General features: G+C 38.7%; 1 protein-coding gene across 5 annotated transcripts in view; it reads left to right on the top strand.

Annotated features, from left to right (window-relative positions):
• Nucleotides 1-19818, top strand: part of cntln (centlein, centrosomal protein) — a 154135-nt gene that overhangs the window by 84315 nt on the left and 50002 nt on the right. For all 5 annotated transcript variants that reach the window (XM_082165635.1, XM_082165638.1, XM_082165637.1 and 2 more), the window contains one exon: nt 4096-4191. In XM_082165635.1, the coding sequence (XP_082021761.1) occupies nt 4096-4191 (96 nt within the window). The remainder of the gene's footprint in view (nt 1-4095; nt 4192-19818) is intronic.

Raw genomic sequence — 19818 nt, 5'->3', positions numbered from 1 at the left:
CCCCTGGTCAGAGCCTGACTCCACCCACTGTCAATATTTGAAAAATGCTAGAAAAGTGGGCAGACCCCAGCGGAGATAGAGGGGACGAACCGTGAGCGGGGGGGCGTGCACCTGAGACCTGCTGTCAGACTCTAAAATGGAGTTTGCTCACAGGGTCGCAAGACGACGTAAAGTACATGCATCTGATGAGTTTTATCAGAGCCCGTCATTCTCTGGTTTTATCAAGTTGATGTCAATAGCGCGCGCTCTCTATATAGGCATATTCATTTTTGCCGCTATGTGAAAAAATCCAGCAAAATGCGCCGACGCGTTTGTCGACCCAGAGGATTAACTTTAACCTAACCATAAATTGTGATTAAAATATATGATCACTCACATCAAGACGCCGCTGCGGTGGTGGAGTCCATGCAGGAGCGTTTGTCACTGCGTCGCTTTTCAGCGCGAGCTGTGTGGAGAAGCCCATTTCCATCCACCTCTATTGCGTTGGAGAAGCAATCCCGCGAAAATGCAGGTTTCACACTCACGGTCTTCCAGGCCAAGTGCATGCAAACACTGGCGCCTATTTTCCAAGTCTGCTGGAAAGTTATGCAGTCCAGCAGTGCTGTTCCTTGCAACCAGCAACACTACACCTACGTACCCTCCTGACCACTGTACACAGATAAATCTACGCTAGCTCATACCAAGGGCGTGGTGAGCTCGTACCAGGGGCGTGGTAGAGCTGGAACCTGCTTACGTCACCTGCCACCTTTTACGTCACTTGCCACCGCAACATCCAATAGGAAAATTCAACTGCAGTAGCCACCGTTCAACCTTAAGAGGGCAGCACTCAGACGTTTTTACACCATATATTGTAAAATTAAAACACTTTATACCCAAATGTCAAAAAAGTTACTCGAATCAATGAACAGCACTAATAAAGCCCCATTCTTACAGATCATTAAATAAAAAAAGTTGGTTTAGGGTTTAGTTACCCTTTAAGGATAAAATGGGAGTTGTCTCAGTTTGTACAAACGCAAAAAAAGAAAGAATTATTTTTAACTGACTTTTAAAATTGTCTCCCACTCTTGCTCTAATCTCTGTGAAATGCAGCACAGGCTTTGGCTCAAAGCAAGAGGGGTGCAAAAGTACTACATCCTGAAAAGGCCAAGGTGATTGTATATATCAGCAGAAAAGAGAGGAAGAAAAAGCGGTGGTAAAGATTGAAAGAAAAGGTTTTGATTCCCTCCTTTGAGTCTTTGGTTTTAACCTAAACCCCTAGAAGCAGCAAAATGTCATGACAATTTCCCCAACCCCCTTAACATTTTCCCCCTTTTTTTTTCACAAGATTTTTAAACATATATAATAGAAGCGTATGTTGAGTATCCACATGGGATGCAAGTGTTGACCTTGTCAGCTGTGCTCTCTTTGGGTTAATTAAAGAAAACAGCAGTGCAACGTGATCCCGTGTGAAAGGAGTGTGAATTTACCCACCTCAACTGTGTGTGTGTGTTAGATTGTAACAGAGGCACAAAAGAGAAAGAGTCTCTGATAATCTCCTTCCTCATAGTTTTGAAAAGGGAAAAAAAACCCACTTACTTTTCCAAAGAGCTCTTGTTTTATTAAGCTTTCCCGTCTTGTTAGGGGAACGTTAATTTTCCGTACAGACCTGGTTGTGCCATTCACTCCGCAGGGAGTTGAGTAAGCAGGGTACCTGCTGAACAAACTTGTTTTGAACAGTTATGCAAATTAGCCGAATGCCTGAAAAGCAGTAGAAAATTGTTTAGCTAGCCGCTAGCCTAAGCCACACCTATTGGCGAAGAACCATTTCTGATGGTCAGGTGTGCATCAATCCAAATATATTGTAGGAGTTAGCGTTATTACACATGTATTAGTACAAGCGAGAGCTGGCCCCAGCAGGAGTCTCGGCGCTTGGCTGTAGACTAACATCTCATTAGAATGCAGCAGCCCTGTGTAACCCACGACGTCACTCATGATTAGCGCTACCACTATTAGGAAAACATAAAAACATACCCTCTCTTTCTCCAGAAGGGATTTTCAAGATTGTAAATCAGACCGGGTGCTTTGGGATGCGTAAATAAAATTAAAACTTATTAAAACATCCACACACTGATCAAAGTTGCACTCATAAACAGATTCGCTGAATCAAAGAAATTAGCTGCTGCCTTTTCGGAAAAGTTCTTGCAGTTTACTCGGTCGCTGTATAATGAAGCAAGATAGAGGTGAAGGAGGCTTGAGGGGAATGAAGATGTCTTTCTCTAAGGTCTATTTCATGAGTATGTCCTTCAGGAGGCCATTCACAGCTTTTAATACTGAATTTCACAATGGATTAAGACGGAAGATCTCCGGGCTGCTGCTTGTTAAGCTGTTAGCTGAGGAGTGGCTTCTCAGGGTGAATGTTTTCACATGATGTAGGGCTGCTCCCACAGAACCCAAAGGCACTCTGCCATACAGTAGGTTCAAGGACGTGATGAGAGGAAAGTGTCTGTGGAATAGGGTTTAAATAGTATTTGTGTTGTAGAGCTGTTCTGCTTGTGCAATATTGACTTAAAGGTAGTGTGCAAACTGAGAGAGACTTTTTTATTACAGTATCAATGGAAGGAATGGAACTTGATAGTTTTCATTTTGAATAAACGATTTGTCTGGACACAAAAGCTACATCCACACTGCAGCTGAACATGACCCAAATCTGATAAAAAAAAATGTCCCCTCATGTGTGAATTAATTGATGTATTTATTTATTTGAACGTTCAAATTAAGTAGATGATTGTCCTGCTCCAGAGAGCAAATGGATCTGCTTGTGCACAAGGTTAAAGCACGCAAGGAGACCATCTATGAGACAAACCGAATTCCACCATATCTTTATGTACACAATATTAATCTTTCACATTGTAATCTTTTTATTATTAATATTTGGCTAGTTTGTGTGCTGCTGCGTGTCCCTGTGTGTGTAATAAGCAGAGTGTACGCCCGTTGTGGACCCGCCAATATAGGCACACATTACTAACGCGCTCTTTAAATAGCAAAAAATATATAGTCTATTTTGGTTTCCTCAAAATAGCAATACGCCAACAATGCTCCTGAACACACCTCGTTTTCAGAGCAGCACAAATGGGCACAAATGCATTTGCTATTTAAATAACGTGGCGCAGGACTTGAAAATGATAACTGCGTCGGGCTTGAAGCTAGCAAAAAACACTTGCGAATGCGCCTAGCGCCGCATTGGGTCGGGTGTATGGTAGGACCCATAGTTTTTAAGTCTGTACATTCATACATTATGAATGTTTTAAGCAAATAATTTTTGTTACTTTAATTGAAAGTCTGAGATTTTCCCTGCTTATTAAATGTGTGTTAGTGAGTTGTTCATCCTCATCAGAGTCAACATATCAGGACATTAGACGTGCTCATTTTGAAAATTTGAATACAGATTTATGCACATACAACTTAATTTGCCTTGTACAGTTATTCACTGTAGTTGGTTCACATGCAATGGTTTTGTCAGATAATACTGTTTTTATTAGGACAGTAACAATGTAAATGATTCAACAGTGTTTTACAGCTTACATTTTGGTTAAATTAGTGTTTAATTAAGCAAGTTATACAAATAAAACATCAAACTAACATTCTAGTAAAAAAGAGAATTCGCACCATCCACCTAGACCCTAAATTATTAAAAAAAAATTCTCAAATTCTCCTATATTCTGAAGTGGATGTTGGTCAGTGCAAAGATATCAGAAAATCAACAAAAATGAATGGTATGACAGTGGATCTTAAGGCTATATAGTATTAGAGGTTTGTTTGGTAATGTTTGCTGTATATTGTTTACATTTCTGCTAATAAATACAAACATGTTCATGCCTTAACATATTCAATTCCTTTTACGGAAATAAATCAAAATAATGGGCTAACTTTAAAAGATTGGGGTTGGTAATATATGTGCATGTAAAGATAACAAGCCCCCATAATAACAATTTTATGGACATAAAATTACATTTATTGAACCAAGAGTTTTTGGAGCATCATTTTTATTTTATTCCTGATGTGTTTCGATGGTAATTAAATTTGAGTTTTTTTGTGGTTTTTTTCTCCATGTTTCAGGTTAAAACGCAAAACACAACTTCAGGAAGACAGTGACGATGTATGGGACAAGCTAGCGTTCTATAAGGAGGAGAACAAGAAGCTACTGTCTGACAAGTAAGTGTCTGTCGTTTTGTCAGGTCCTGTAGAGCCATCACAGTTATTATTAGCACCCAGCAGGATTCTGTTGCAAATTCACATAGTTGACTGCTGACACAAGACTTCAAGGAAAATGATATTGTCCTTTCAAACATAACTTGGGGCAACATCTGTCCATTTAAAAGATTTTTTATTACATTTACAACTGAAAGTTACGGTGATTGCCACCATTACTGAAATTTTGGATCACTTGTAAGTATTTCTAAAGCTAGTAAGTTAAATCTTTTGATCAATTGTCCAGGATTTATTTATTTGTTGTTGTTGTTGTTGATTGTCAAACGCTCTATACCACCTTGACAAAAATAAATAATAATAATAATAATAATAATGTTTTTTCTGGAAACAACTCCGGAACACTGAATGCAGATTCTTAGTGCAACTCCAGACATTTATAGCAGCTAAACACACTGACATTCCTGTCTTGAGGTTTGCTCCCTGGAGTTTTTTGGGGGGTACATTCGGTGACAGTCAGTGTGCGCGTGTGTGTTAATTACTGCTGATCTCGTCTGCTGGAGGTGTCGCGCTTCATTAGGCTGCCTTGGCCCTTTCCTTGCCAGGCCTCATTTGGCCCATCCTTTGCTGAGGGGTCTAACCCTGCCAGCCAGTGCGGCCTGGCCCTCCCCTGCTTGATCTCTACCCCCGGCTCGCTCGTACAGGAGGGCTCACTCTTTTCACGCCCCCACCTTGCCTGCTGCCTGTCCTCCTAATCCCAGCTGAGCTCATTATGATGTAGCCTGGCTGCCTCCCTCTCTCTCTTTGAGCCTGAGCTGTCCAAGCTAATTACAGGCTAGCAGCCAACACTCCCCGTTAAGGGCCTTCTGCCGCGGCGCTCGCACTAACGCGCTGCTTGGAAGTGACCTGCGAGGAGCACGAGGGAGCTGCTCTCTTTCCAGCCACGCAGCACCTGTCCTTCGGGGTTAGCCATGATCCCTGTCATGCCCGTTCCAGCGAGCACTGAGCAAAGTTAGGCCGGCCTAACTCGTGCTTTCGGGGGGCTTTAGGGAAAAAAAAAAGCCTACAATGTCGGGGTGGAAAGGGAGTACTGTCTTTGATCTCCACTTGCCCGAGACGAACATTACCGACTGTGTGATTGTGGAAGCACAGGTCCCCTGCACGCTCTCTGTTTCTTCCTCTTCCTGACTTCCATTCGTTTGCACTTAACCTTGCTTTATTTATTGTTTGAATGGATCGAAACGTGCAAGATGTAATTAGGCTGGTATTCTTTATCAAGCTGTTATGTGGGACAGCAAGCTAAATTACTGTTGATGGCCGACAATTAAGGATGGGCCGTGGCAACGGGTCTGCACTGGCAGAAGATGGCAGGTTGCCGTTTTACTGACCGTATTAGGATGATTGTGCTTGTGAAGGTTGCGCTCATAAGCATGGCGATGATCTGCTAATGGTTAATTACCTTATTGCGGCCTGTAGTTTTAGGCAGTCTTAATTGCCGGCAGAGACTGCTGCTGGATACTTACTGAGCAGCAGTAAGTCACCTCTGCCTTATCTTGCTGCCCTCGTTTCCTTCAAGCGCTTTTCACAGTCACAAGCTTTTTTTTCGGTCTATTCTGCACACTTTCGAGCGGATACGAGTTACATTTTGGGGGGGGGGGGGGCCTCTTGTTATATGGGTCAGTGACATGATAAAGAAAAGGAAAATTGTTTTTAGTCAAAAACATTTATGGTCAGTTTTTGGGTTATGCATAACCCAATAATATTATATATATTTTAATCATATTAATCAATATTCATTCACTTTTAGTCTGACTATAATGGCATGTCATTTTAGTGATAATAAAAAAAACAGATGATGAAAAAGTGCAATGTTAATTAGTTATTCATTCATTCTCTTTTTATTTATACTTGCACCGTTTTAGTGCGCTGCTACAGAAAGAGCGTAGATTCACTATGTGAATAACTCGTTCTTTAGTTCGTTCACTGCGTCATTTATGTCATATTGTTCAGAATCAAGTTGTAATATTACGTTCATGTTGTGTATATGTTTGATTAATCACATATGTATAAGATAAGTTTGGGTGAGTTTTTTTTTTTTAATTAGCAAAATGCTACAGTTTTACTTTAGTTTATGCACCTTACACAGCTAAAGCGGGGCATTCCTTGACTATGATTGGATTATACAAAATAATCATATTATTTGATGTAGCCTATGTATATGTAGGCTCTATACTGTATATAAATATATAAACTTACAGTTAGTGCACTTACCAACATTTTGAGGAACAAAAATCTACAAATATCATTTTAAGGTTTCCTTTAGTTCATTATATAAAACACAAAGGAAAACTGTATGTAAACAGGCAGATCGGATTTTCTGAGGCATTAGGCTACTTCTCCGCGGTTTAATGACAAGAGCAACCCCGATGCGCGTCTGCAAAGGGACGGATGGCCTGTCGAAACGTTGTGTCGTAGTAGGAGAGGAATGTGGACAAACGTTGACACAACATATCAAAGGTTGGCTTGCTCATCCTAAAATTTCGGACCCACTGCTTCTCGTTAAAGCTCGCCACAATATGCTCCTACCAGTCCTGAGATCTCTCTCGCACACAATAACTGAAGCAAATGCACAGGCTGCAATGATGGCACTTTTCGTCCTCCTCCGCCTCATAATCATGGTGATGTTTGGCGAACTTCGCATATATCGCAGAGCTAGCATCAAACATATTTTGCGTTCATCCATCTGTGTAAGATAATTTAACCCTTTAAGCATGCGCGATGTTTCAGATAGTATGGCTAGTGTAAACACATGAATCGGATATGGGTCACAATTGAAAGAACGTGTAAACGGACGGTCAAAAAAACAAAAAACGAATATAGCCAACAAATCAGAATTGGGCATCAAGACCTGCAGTGTAAACGAGGCCTCTGAGGCCTAATCGTTTTTCAAACGAGTCATAAGCCATTTAGTTGTGACGTCAAGACAAAACATTAGCATATTGCTGACACCAGGGAAAACTTGAAACCCTTCAAACACCACAGCTGATCCCTGTGGATGCTGGATAGCATCATGTTGAGAAGACGCTGTGCTCTACAATGTGACGGTAAAGCCAGTTTTATTTTCACTGCCCAAGGACGAGCATGTGAAGAATCAGTGGTTAAAGTTCATCTTTACCATGATATCATAGCAGTATAATCCTAAACTTTTGCTGTGTTCCCTTTATTTCACTGACGACAGCTTCTAAAATCTCGGAGTTCAATGCACAGGGATTAAAGTGAAAAAAAAATTTTTTTTAGGCCAAGCGCTAGTTTTACTAGTTTTTCATATTCCTTTAACTTTTTAAATAGGAGACCAATAGCGTTTTAAGGGGAGACGTTTTAAACCGCTTTAATATTGCCAGTAGGCGTATTTTAAAAGCTATTTTAATCTATGAAAACCAGGCAGGGAGCATGTGTACTGTATAGAGTACGAACGGCAGCATTGTGACTAGCTTCTGATTGATGGCTACCTAGCACTTTTTTGCCATTATTGCCATATTGAAGTCTCCTGTGACATACTGTGCAAAAATACGTACCTGGCTGTTTGATTTTTTGTAGTCCACGAACTTAAAGGCTTGCCATTCTCCCATGGGCGCCAATTTGGTTTGAAATGTGCTGGGGACAGAGACCCATTCGGAAGTGCATTTTCAGAAGTGCTAGGTACAATGACGCATTCATTTTCTTTCTCTTTCGCACAGGTCATGTTTTGAAAGACGATGTCCTGTAGCTCAGGCACGGCCCCACTTTTCAACAGGCCCACCCAAAACTTTAAAAAAAAAATAACGACTTTATTCCACTATTCATTCAATCCCTTAAGAAGTTCTCAAGTTCCAATCCCTTAAGAAGCATATGGAGGAGTGAGCCAGCTCTCAGATTTAATCAAAACTATCTTAATTTGTGTTCCGAAGATGAACGAAGGTCTTATGGGGTTGGAACAACATGAGGGTGAGTAATTACTGACAGAATTTACATTTTTGGGTGAACTAACCCTTTAAATACCTATGCTAATCAGTTTGTGGGCCATGATTATCTATAACTGTGTCTATTAATGCAGTGTATCACTGAGAAACGTCCTGCTTGAGTCGTCCTTGTGATGGAGGTTCGGGATGAATAACTAGTTCTTCCAGTGTTTCATTACTGGACTCGCGTTCAGATTGATATGGTAAAATCGACGTCATTGTTCGTTACTGTGTTTAGTTTACGGTGTAGGAAGCCTCAGGACAGCTGATGTTGTTATGGCAATGGGTGTTTTTGTTTAAGACACGCGCGCTGTACGCAGTAAACCAATCACAACAGACTGAGCTGTCTGGCCAGTAGCATGTGGAAAGGAGGGATTTAGAGAGATTGATTCATCTGACGAGCCGTTTAAGAATCTTTGAAAAATGTGGTGATGTGCAAATGTATATTATAATTTGTTACATTTATATAGCGCTTTTTCTGAGACCTCAAAGCGCTTTACATAGAAGGGGGGAATCTCCTCAACCACCACCAATGTGCAGTAGCCAGAACGCTCACCACACACCAGCTTACTGGTGGAGAGGAGACAGTGATGAAGCTAATCAGTATATGGGGATAATTAGAACAGGAGGCAATGATCGACAGAGGCCAAGGGGCAAATTTGGCCAGGATCTATTATGAGAAAATTCAACAGTTTTTTTTACCTTTGATGCACGTAAACCTGTTGTAGGTAAGTGTTGTAGTAAATAGCATAATAGGGGCACTTTAAAACAGTTATAAAAACAATAAAAAAATGTACAGTACAGTTATAAAATGAACTAAAAGAGTAAAAAGATAATACATAGATAAACTTCTCATCTGGCAATACCAATACTGGTGTATCATATTTTTCACAACTCCCAGTTTTACTCTGAGATTTTCCCATGGTGATTACACTGTGTCTGTGGTGTTCTTGCGGCACGCCTAAGAAATCAGCGTATCCAAAAAAACTGATTTTTCCCTAAAATCGTACATGAGAGGCTCTAGGACTGACTCACGGGGTAACCTCGGGTTCACTGCCCCATCAGTCCGCACCCCAAAGATTTGTCCGGAAGCTCTAGGAATGGAATCGATCAAGTCCGCACCCCACAGAACCTCGAATTTAATTACACGTCAAACTCCCTACTTCACCACAGACAGAGGTCATCAGCATGGTTTCATCTCTCAATTTCCCCAATTAAGTAATTTATGTTTGTCTCTTACCCAATTCGCAGTGCCATTTGAGTTCAGTTTCGAATCAAAAGGAGGATGCAAAAAGAGAACTGAATTCATAACAAATCAAAGCAGGGATCATGACAATACGCAAAAAAAGCATCCCAGTTGGTCTTGACTGGCCTCCATACCGGTAAACCACTGATGGCTGATCTGAAAAAACAAACAAACAAATAAATAAAAATAATTTTTTTAAAAACAGAGAAAATGTGTGAGAAATGGTTGAGTTTGGAGTTGTGGAGTTTATTTAATCTAAATTTGTTCATGGACAGACGAGGAATCAACTTGTGCAACAGCAGTTATTACCAGTCGAGTTAGTTTAAATAGTATAGCTTTATTGCACATCCCTTGTTAGGGAACTCTATTAATTGCCTGAATGTACAATTACGTTAAAGGTACACTGAGTAACTTTATGGCCCTTCAAACTTAAATCTGAAATAGAAAGCTTTTGTAACATTACAAATGTTTTTACAGTCACTTTAAGTCAATTGAATGCATCCTTGCCGAATTGAAGTATTAATTTCATTCAACAACCATAAAAAAAAAAAAAAAAAAAATACTGACTGAACAGTAGTGCTTTCTATTTCAGATAAATGCTGTTCTTTTCAAAGAATCCTGAAAAAAAAGTGTACAACTGAAAATAATCAGAAATGTTTCTTGATTCACACAAGTGCTCCTAAAAAAAGTTATGCTGCAAGTTATGCATTACAATAAGTTAATCACATAATGCATCTGATAGTTAGTCTAAACATACTTACAAAGCCAAATATGCTCAGTGCTGAGGCTCTTAAAAGAGCCTTTGGGCTGTTAGCTCCTGTTGACACAGGGAAAAGAGAGAAATGGAAGAAACATTATTTTTCAGCAATGATTATTGGCAAATGACTATATGTTATGAACATGATAAATGACAGATCTGGGATGACTGCTAGATTGATCAATTACACAATCAGATGACAGTTTTACCAATAATTGGCATAGAATTTAAAAAATATATTTTGCAATGAATATTTTTCAATAGTCCGCCTTTACATTGCTTTAAATGCCTTACTATTTTAACATGTCATATTTCGGTCCTGTGCAGAGTGAATCCAGCATTTATACGTAGCTGTCACATCTCTTACATCGTGTCTACACTTTGTTAATGAGAGTTTTCGCGAGCCTGCATAATTCGGCACTGAATAAAAACTCCTGCGTTCTCCAGAGCACGAAAACAAATAAAGCTAAAGCACAAAAATGCACTGGAGCGTTTGGTTCGGCAAATCTGTTTCGCCAATATATTATAACAGTATCAAAGTAGCAATCTCTTGCTTGCGTTTGAGGGTGCATAGCGCCTGTCGGTCGGTACACGATCCGTTCCACCTGCACGATCCGTTTCACGCATGCGTAGTAGACGCAGTAGAAAACGCACATGCGCAAATGATAATTCTGTTTTGCGACGATTTACGACACTGCATGATCTGTTCCACGTAGTTCTTTCTTCATGTAAGTGCAGATTGTCTAGGCAGAAATGCATATTATTTAAAAAAAAAGAAATGCATATTATGTTCCTTATTGTCTTCTGTAAACAACATTGAAGGGATCATTTTCCTCATTTAGATTATATAGATATATATTAGCTTATATAGACCCATACCATACTAATACACAATTGCTCAACTTAAAAGTTAACTAATATTAGCAGCTTTTAATAATAAAAAAACGACACAAAACGTCTTTGACAATACTACTGACCTCAGACCAAAACACGGCAAGTTAAGCCTAATACCATACAGCAGTGAATCGCAAAGGAGAGTAGCCTATGGAGGAAACTGATCATGTATGTTAATGTAACAACTCACAACTCCTTTATTATTTTTGGATTGGCAACCATGTAAACACATCGTAATGCATAGCGCAAGCTACACTTAAAAGCATCAAAATAGACCCGCTGTGAAATGTTAAACACAATACAACTAACGTTACACAAATATGCCGCAAGTTGTGCCATCGCATGCGTGGTTCCGATAGTGTAGGAAAACCGTGTTTTCTACTACGTAATTACGCGCATGCGTGTACGGATCGTGCAGGTGGAACGGATCGTGTACCGACAGCGCCCCCATAGAACCGGGCCTGGGGCAGAGAGTGCGCAAGAGAGTGCCTTTGAGAAAACGCGCTAGGCCTAACTTACTTCAAAACGCCACACATTTAACTGACGAGTAAAATATGCCATAACTGGTCGTAAAAAGGACAGAAAACCTTTGTTTGTGTAAATATTAGATTGGGTCCATCTACCGGAAAAGGCAGTCAGTCAATTCTATGGCATTTAATGGGATATTAAAGTGGCAGTTTCGAGGAAAATTAGACTGTCCTGTGAGCTGTTATTAAACGCCTATTAGATTTTATCATTTACTTTCTTCATAAATTTAGCTCTATTTAATTGATATTGGTAATGCTTTACTTTGTAAAAGTAACTTATAAATTTGTTCAGTAAAAAGTACTTACCTCAGAAAAACCCCAGCTGGCGTCTAGCGATCCACTCTCTCTCAGCAGGGACGTCCGTTATGAGCGCGCACTCGACACGTGACATCACACAAACCTCAGTTTACATTCTGCCAGGTTGTTGCGCGGGCTTTGCAACAATTACAATTTTGTGAGGTGTAAGCAAAGTTTATATGTATAAAGTTTATATTAATTTAAAATAAAATAAAAATACATTTATATAATTTATATTGCCTGTATGGGAACCAGTTGTGAATTTTTTTATATATTTATTTTATTTTATTTTTTGTTATTGGAGAAAATGCTAATATAAAAATTACTCTGGTCTCTCACTAAGAACTAATTTTAAATCCTTCCATCCACGTGTTTTTATTTATTTATTTATTTTATGAACTTTTAAACATCCAGTGTTTGCATAGCTTAAAAATGAGAATGCAGATTCATGATTTTCATCTGCAGAACAAGATGGAGGGAAAACATATAAAACATTATCATATGATATTTTAATATGCCTAAAACATAAATACAATATGCATATACAAACTTAAAAAAAATCTGTCTTCATTTACAGTAGCACTACTGCTTTTGCGTAAACAGTAAAGTACTGTAAATTCCATATACAGTAAGTTACTGTAAATGTCATAAAAAATACCCATAATGCAGTGCATATTACAGTAGTTAACCGTAAATAATATAAGTGGTATTTTACTGGGCTTTTTTGCGGTAAGTAACTGTAAAATTACGTCAAAGTCTAACAGTGCAGTCAACCCTGAGATCATTACTTGTGACATTAGAACAAAATATGTGGATATAAAAACATGTATGTAGGCTATACAACTAAATTAACGATCTCTTAAATATTTTCTAATTTCACTAAACATTTCATTAAGTTTCGTGAACATTTTATAAAACATGGACCTTTATATTGATTAAAATGGCTTATGTCTGCTATAGGCTCATTTTGTAAATGTAAGCAACTAATTTAAGATGCACAAACTGGGTGTCGGTGCGGTGCGACGTACATGCTCAGCCAGATTCGGCTCGAAGTCATGCATCTTCGGATGCAGAGCCGTGCGCGCTGTTACAAAAAAAGCAGAGCCAAGCGTTTGAAAGCAGCGAAGTTTAACCTAGCTTAACTCTGAGAATTAGAATAACTGTAATGTGGCGATCGGGTGCGGATATCTAAATCAGAGAAAAACGTAGGTTTGGGTGAATGGCAAATAGATGATTTATTTTTAACAGCGGATTCAGGGGATGTTATAGCTGATCCATGCATCTCTACTGCATAGTCTTAACTGTATAAATTAAATATTGATTAATCCTTGTTAAAGCTACAAACATTATTCAGTCAAGATCAGTGAGTAATTTTCTCTTTGTCTTTTGTTGTTTGAGTAACATTAGTGACATTCTCTTTCGTGTCTTTTTGCGCTTGAATCTGAATGGTTAAAAATCAAGTCTTACAAAACACGTGCAAATTATAAACTTTTGTTACGATGCAGCACTGGTTCAAACGGGCAAGTGACAATTCCAAATATAAAGTGTCCTGAGCATCTTTCATGCTGGCCCTGGGCCATCAGCCAATCCTTATTTTCTAGCCTGCTCCCAAATAATTGTAATACACAAATTAATTTTAAAAAAATCGGCTCATCACAGAAGAGTTGTATTTGAGTCATAATATATGTTGATTGCATTATTAGTGTATTTTGGAATAAATTAATAAACAAAACAATGAGCATTTACATTAGCACATTGCCTGTATTGCCTGCAAGACTGCCTCTATATGTCTGTATATTTTTGTGTGCATTTAGATAATCATTTAGATTTTTGACCCTAGGGACGCATGTGCCGACTGCTAATAGCATATTAAAATCAGCAGGGAAACAGAACGACCTATGAATGCCTGTGTTTAATAACAGAGGAACGCTTGCACAGCCGACCCAAACCCATTGTCAGGAACAGGTCTGGATAGCTCTCTGGAGAGAACATTCAATATCAATTGAGCAATTCAGTCAATTGCTTGGGCAACTAAAGCTGAGTGTTGGATGCTTTGAGATTAAAATATCTTGTTTGGTAGCGAAACATGACTGGATTTGCTTTGGTATCATTTGCACTGTGCCCATTTGTAATCTCTACCCCCCTTCCCCACCCCGCTCTTAGAGCTTTTTTTTTTCATCTGCTCTTTCTTCCTCATTATGCATCTGCCTCTACTCGGGTTGTCCGCACTTGTTAATTGTTGCTTAGGGTTTATGGGTAAAAAGAGCCAGGAATTATTGAGGCCTCATAAACAGAATAAACAGCCCTTAGACAGTGATAGCTACACTCAAACGACATCAAAGTATAAATTACCCAGCCATTAAGCTGGAAAAAAGCCTTTGAGATGATTTACGCTGCTCGCCCTCCACTGAGTGTGACCATTACAGACATGATCCCCGACTTTGACTTTAATGAAGTTTAATAAAGTTTACCCTTCTTGTGCTGCTGTTTTTTGCTTTTCATCTTGATTGCTATAAGGTATTAGGAGTAATGAGTGTCTTTTTGCCCTGGGTCCCAGACAGAGAGACAGAAATGGAAGAACGTATAAAGGCAGAATGCTTGATGTCGGTTTTGAAGACTAGCACAACTTTTGCCCCCTCCATTAATTATTTGTTTGATTAATGATGCCCTAAAATATGCAGCTCACCATTCAATGATTGAATGTTTTGCTGCTTCTTTAGCTCATTTTTAGGATAGGAAACTAGTAGTAGGTGTTATTGAAATATCTCTTTGCTTGCATCTTAGCTCCATTATTCTGGATTTTAACATTTAAATGGAAATGTCTTATAGTTTTATGAATGCTAATTTTAGGAACTCTATCCTTGACGGCAACACTTTTCAGTTCCCCAGATTATGCTGCCCCCATGCTTGTTATGTTAATATGGATGTGGGCCTATTCACACAGAGTGCAAATGTTTGCCACAAACAAGACTTTAGGCTAAATCTAAATCATGCAAAGTTTGCCTGACAGTAATCCATGTGATGTCAATGACCTCTAGTATAGTGCTTTTCAAACTTTTTCATGCTAAGGGCCCCCAATTTTAATGATCTCCTTGCAAGGGACCATCCATCCATCTATTTTCCAAACCACTTGTCCTATGTAGGGTCGTGGGGATGCTGGAGCCTATCCCAGTTTCTTGGTAACACACTGGATGGATGGCCAGTCCATTGCAAGGTTAGCACACACACACTCACACATTCACACACTCACTCACACCCACAGGCAATTTATGGTCTCAGTTTCACCTATGCAGCATGTCTTTGGATCATGGGGAAAACCACCTTAGTGAGGGATCCCTTTCCAAAAATATAAAGGCTACTACATATTCATGTATGAATACCTATTTATATTGTGTGAAATTGTGATATTATATAACATGTAACTAAAACAAAATAATTGGCTTATATATTGTGTCTGTACTGAAACCAAAGCAAATTAGTGCAATATTATATTATATTATATTATGTTGTATTAAATTAACAGCATATTGTTCTGTAAAGTGATGTGGCTTCTTTTCACAGAATGAGGCAGAAATGCTATTGTTGTATAGGATAAACCATATACTGTCGCAATCGTGTGTTTATTCTCTTCCTGTTTAATCAGTCAAAACATCTTTTGAATTATGGGTGACACTTCCAGTTTGGGGATCTTCCATTCAAAAAGACTGAAACGAATAATTTCAAAACATAAGCTTGCACCATAATCATTATCCGTCAGTTTGACTGAATGAACTGTAATTTTTTCGTCATGTTTTATTGTCAGACGTCATGAGAGAATAATGTAACGCTTGGTATTTTAATGTGATACGTATCACAAGAATATATATGGCAAGAGCTCTTTTCAGTTGCTGCTTTCTTTTCCTCCTGATTATTATTATATATATATATATATATATTCTCCTTTGTATTCCGCTGAAACAGTATGAAAAAACAACAACATAATCTCTGCATTTGTGGTATGTTCTCCCGGTTTAATTTACGATATATCCCATTAATAATTCACTGGAATACACAAAGAATCTCTTGTTTTTCTCCCAAAATTCTCAATCTCTTTCCAAGTGGTTTTTCAATTGGATGCTTTAAAATATAATTGTCTCCTTTTTTCACTTCTAATCCCTATTAACAGCGTTTATCATAAATGTACTATCTGTCAAAATGACGGAAAGCACTTTGAAATATTATCACGCAATGCTTAAGTTAAATGAACATTTTTTGATTAAGGCAATGTATGTTACATAATACAGATATATTACTATGGTAATATTTAACCTGTCATTACTTGCTGCGGAAACAGCGGTGCTTTTTGGGATCATTCGTGGTCTGTTCAATGTACTTTATTGATGTTTATACACTTTTAAATATCCTTTTAATGTTCAATGGTTGAACGGTGAGTAGAAAGTCATCTCATTGTGACCAGTTTTTAACATTATTGCATTCATAGAGCAAATATGTCACTGATTGTTTACAATTTAACGGAAGTTACACCCATAATTCATGCAAAGCACCATGGGGCACCATGTGGATCAAGTGGACTCTCTGGTGGACTTTCCGTTTGAGGGCGCCCTCCTGCTTAAAGTTTGAAGTAGTTAGAATTTTTAAGTGGTTTTAAAGCTTAAAGTTTTAAGTTATAGAAGGCAATATTTTCTATCAGAAAACGATAGATAGATAGATAGATAGATTGATAGATAGATGGTGTTGCTATTAGGGCTGCACGATATTGGGAAAAAATGACATTGCGATATTTTATTTTTCTGCGATATATATTGCGATATGAAATCTAATCTATTTTTTTCTTACAAACAAAAATGGGGTAAACACACTTACATTCTCATTTTAAATGATTTAAACATCAGAGTATTATTTAAATTAGAGTAAATTATTTGTTTGTAACTTTAGGATATGGTTTGAATTGTTAACATTATTTAATGTATCTAATAACTAACATGAACTTACCATGAGCAATACTTTTGTTACTGTATTTATTCATCTTTGTTTATCTTAGTTTATAAAAATACAGCTGTTCATTGTTTGGTAATGTTACTTCACAGTGCATTAACTATGTTAACAAATACTGTACAACTTTTGATTTCAATAATGTAGGCTATAGCCTAAATGTTGAAATTAACAATGTTGTAGAAGTGCAGTTTACTAATAGTAAATGTTAACTAATGTAGTTAAATAGTTTAATAAATAGAACATTATTGTAAAGTGTTACAGATTTTTTTTATACACCAATTCAGACGTCTCGTGAGTTCAGTGTTGGACAGGTCAGTTGTTTAAACCATTCATTAAATTGAATCGGTTCAAATGAATCATTAGTTCGCGAATCGGACGTGTAGTCTACGGCACGCAGTTTAGGATATCGCACAAGATTTGTCAACACAGAAAACATTTCATCACTGGATAGTTTTTTTTGTTTTTTGTTTTCGACATCATCGTGTCAATTGATTTTGATTAATATGCGCGAGGGAGAGAGAGCAAGACAGCGCTCGTGTTGTTTGAAGACGGTGAAGGTGAGCGCGCGCGCGGCCGGGGCTCTCTCGCTCTCTCTCTCTCTCTGCTCGTTCTTATATGCGCTCGGTTAAACTGACAGGACTTAAAAACACATGCAAATGATAAACTTTCACTCTATGATGGTTAAGCTGTGCAATTAATCCACGAATCACATGCGTCAAGGGCAGTAGCGGTTTTTGGCACGGGCGAACCGGGCAATCCATATAGTTATCTAAGTCAGTCACACCTCGACTTTCTTCCAAATAACGCACATTTCATTCATAATATTATAAATACAGGCCTCTATATTTCCTGCACATATCTGTTTTTCTGAATTGTCTGAATGGCTAATAAAAATAGGGACTACAAAACGATTACTTAGTCACCACCACCAAGGTGAATTGGTTTAGTCTTGACTTCTGGTCGTGACTCGTCGTGAGTGACAGTTGGTATGGGGGGGATCAGGGGAAATCTGTTGATTGTCGATGTCGAGTGCCAAATAAGAGATGGACAAGAAAGGTCAAAGCCATCAGGTGCCCAATTTAGAAACGAGCGAAAGATAAAGGTATGCAACTATGTTTTCTCTGTATGATTACGGTATCCATGTCATGAATGAAGGGGCAATATTAATTGGTGGGTATAACTCTTATTTGTTAGCCTTTTTGCTATGATTCTTTCTATGCTTAACAATAATTCGGTTTTAACTCAAACACGAGATCTAATTTCACCATAATATTGTGCTTTGCAACAAAACTGTTACAAGTTCAGTTATTACACTGCAAAAAATGCTTTTCTTACTTAGTATTTTTGTCTTGTTTCCAGTCCAAATATCAAACATTTCTTAAATAAAGATGCATAACGTTATTTTACTAAAGTAGTAAAATGACATAAGATATTGAGTCTTGTTTTCCGGGGAAATAAATAAAAATTGAGTTTTTGCTTAAAACAAGCAAAACATGATCTGCCAATGGTGTAAGAAAAATTTCTTATGGGGGGGTGGGCGCTCGAAGGGGGTCTCGCCCAGGGTGTAATTCAATGTAGAACCGCCACTGGTCAAGGGCCGGGGAGCAGCTGCCCTGTACGGTTAATGAATCAATCACGGATCAACTACGACAGCCTACATCGCACATCCTGCAATGTGACTATCGTGGATTCGTACATCGCGATATCTGTGATTAAACGACACATCGTGCAGCCCTAGTTGCTATGCAGTTGTTAGGGTGCTCGGGCTGGTTGCTAGATTGTTGCTATGCGGTTGCTAGGGTACTCTATGTGGTTGCTATGCTGTTGCTAGGGTCCTCGGTGTGGTTTCTAGGGTGTTCCTATACGGTTGCTAAGGTACTCAGGTGGTTTCTAGGGTGTTGCTGTTTGGTTGCTTAGGTTCTTGGGGTGGTTGCCAGGGTGTTGCTATATTCAATTCAAATTTATTTGTATAGCGCTTTTCACAATACATATTGTCTCAAAGCAGCTTTACAGAAAGTGCATTTCAGAAATGTACATAGAAAAATACAGTTAGTTAATCATGCATTATTTTAGGGCATAACATATCGCCGGCGTCGAGTCGTCTCCTCACGGGCGTGGAGTCGTCTCCTCACGGGTTTCGAGTCGTCTCTGCACGGGTGTTGGGGCATCTGAAGTTTCCATGAGAGGCTGGATACAGACTGGAGCTGACGAACTAGCGTCCCGAGATAACGACAGAAAAGCAGATGGGAAATAATTAGTGTAGCTGCTGTTCATTAGTATTATGTGAATGCTTGGCTAAAGAGATGCGTCTTTAATCTAGTTTTAAACTGGGACAGCGAATCTGAGCCTCGAACAATATCAGGAAGGCCATTCCTGAGTTTAGGAGCTAAATGTGAAAACGCCCTCCCTCCTATATGGTTGCTAAGGTACTCTGGTGGTTTCTAGGGTGTTACTATGCAGTTGCTAAGGTACTCAGGTTAGTTGCTAGGGTCTTGCTGTGCGGTTGCTAGGGTATTCTGGATGGTTACTAGGGTGTTGCTGTGTGGTTGTTGGTGTTGCTGTGCGGTTGCTAGGGTACTCAAGGTGGTTACTAGAGTGTTGCTATGCGGAGTGTTAATGATTGATAGATAGATAGATACATACATAGATACATAGATAGTGACCCCTCATGCATTTGTAAACTTAGCCAGAATAAGGACTTAATTAATAAAAAAAAAAATACATGATGAGCAAACCTCTTTACTCCCATTTACATGCAGTTTTCCATTAATACGTTTATTATGAATTGTCGTGGTTTTTATTCACTTGTACCCCAATGTAAAACACAAAAATGTTCAACTTAAGGCGAGACACTACAGGTGAATAGGGTAACATTTTTAACTAGCAGATATCACCATGAAACTTTCCCAGTTGATTACC

This window comes from Leuciscus leuciscus (genome assembly GCF_965113295.1).
Source record: "Leuciscus leuciscus genome assembly, chromosome: 3".
NCBI lineage: Eukaryota > Metazoa > Chordata > Actinopteri > Cypriniformes > Leuciscidae > Leuciscus > Leuciscus leuciscus.
The sequence above is the reverse complement of the archived record's forward strand: the minus strand, read 5'-3'. Positions and strand labels throughout refer to the sequence as shown.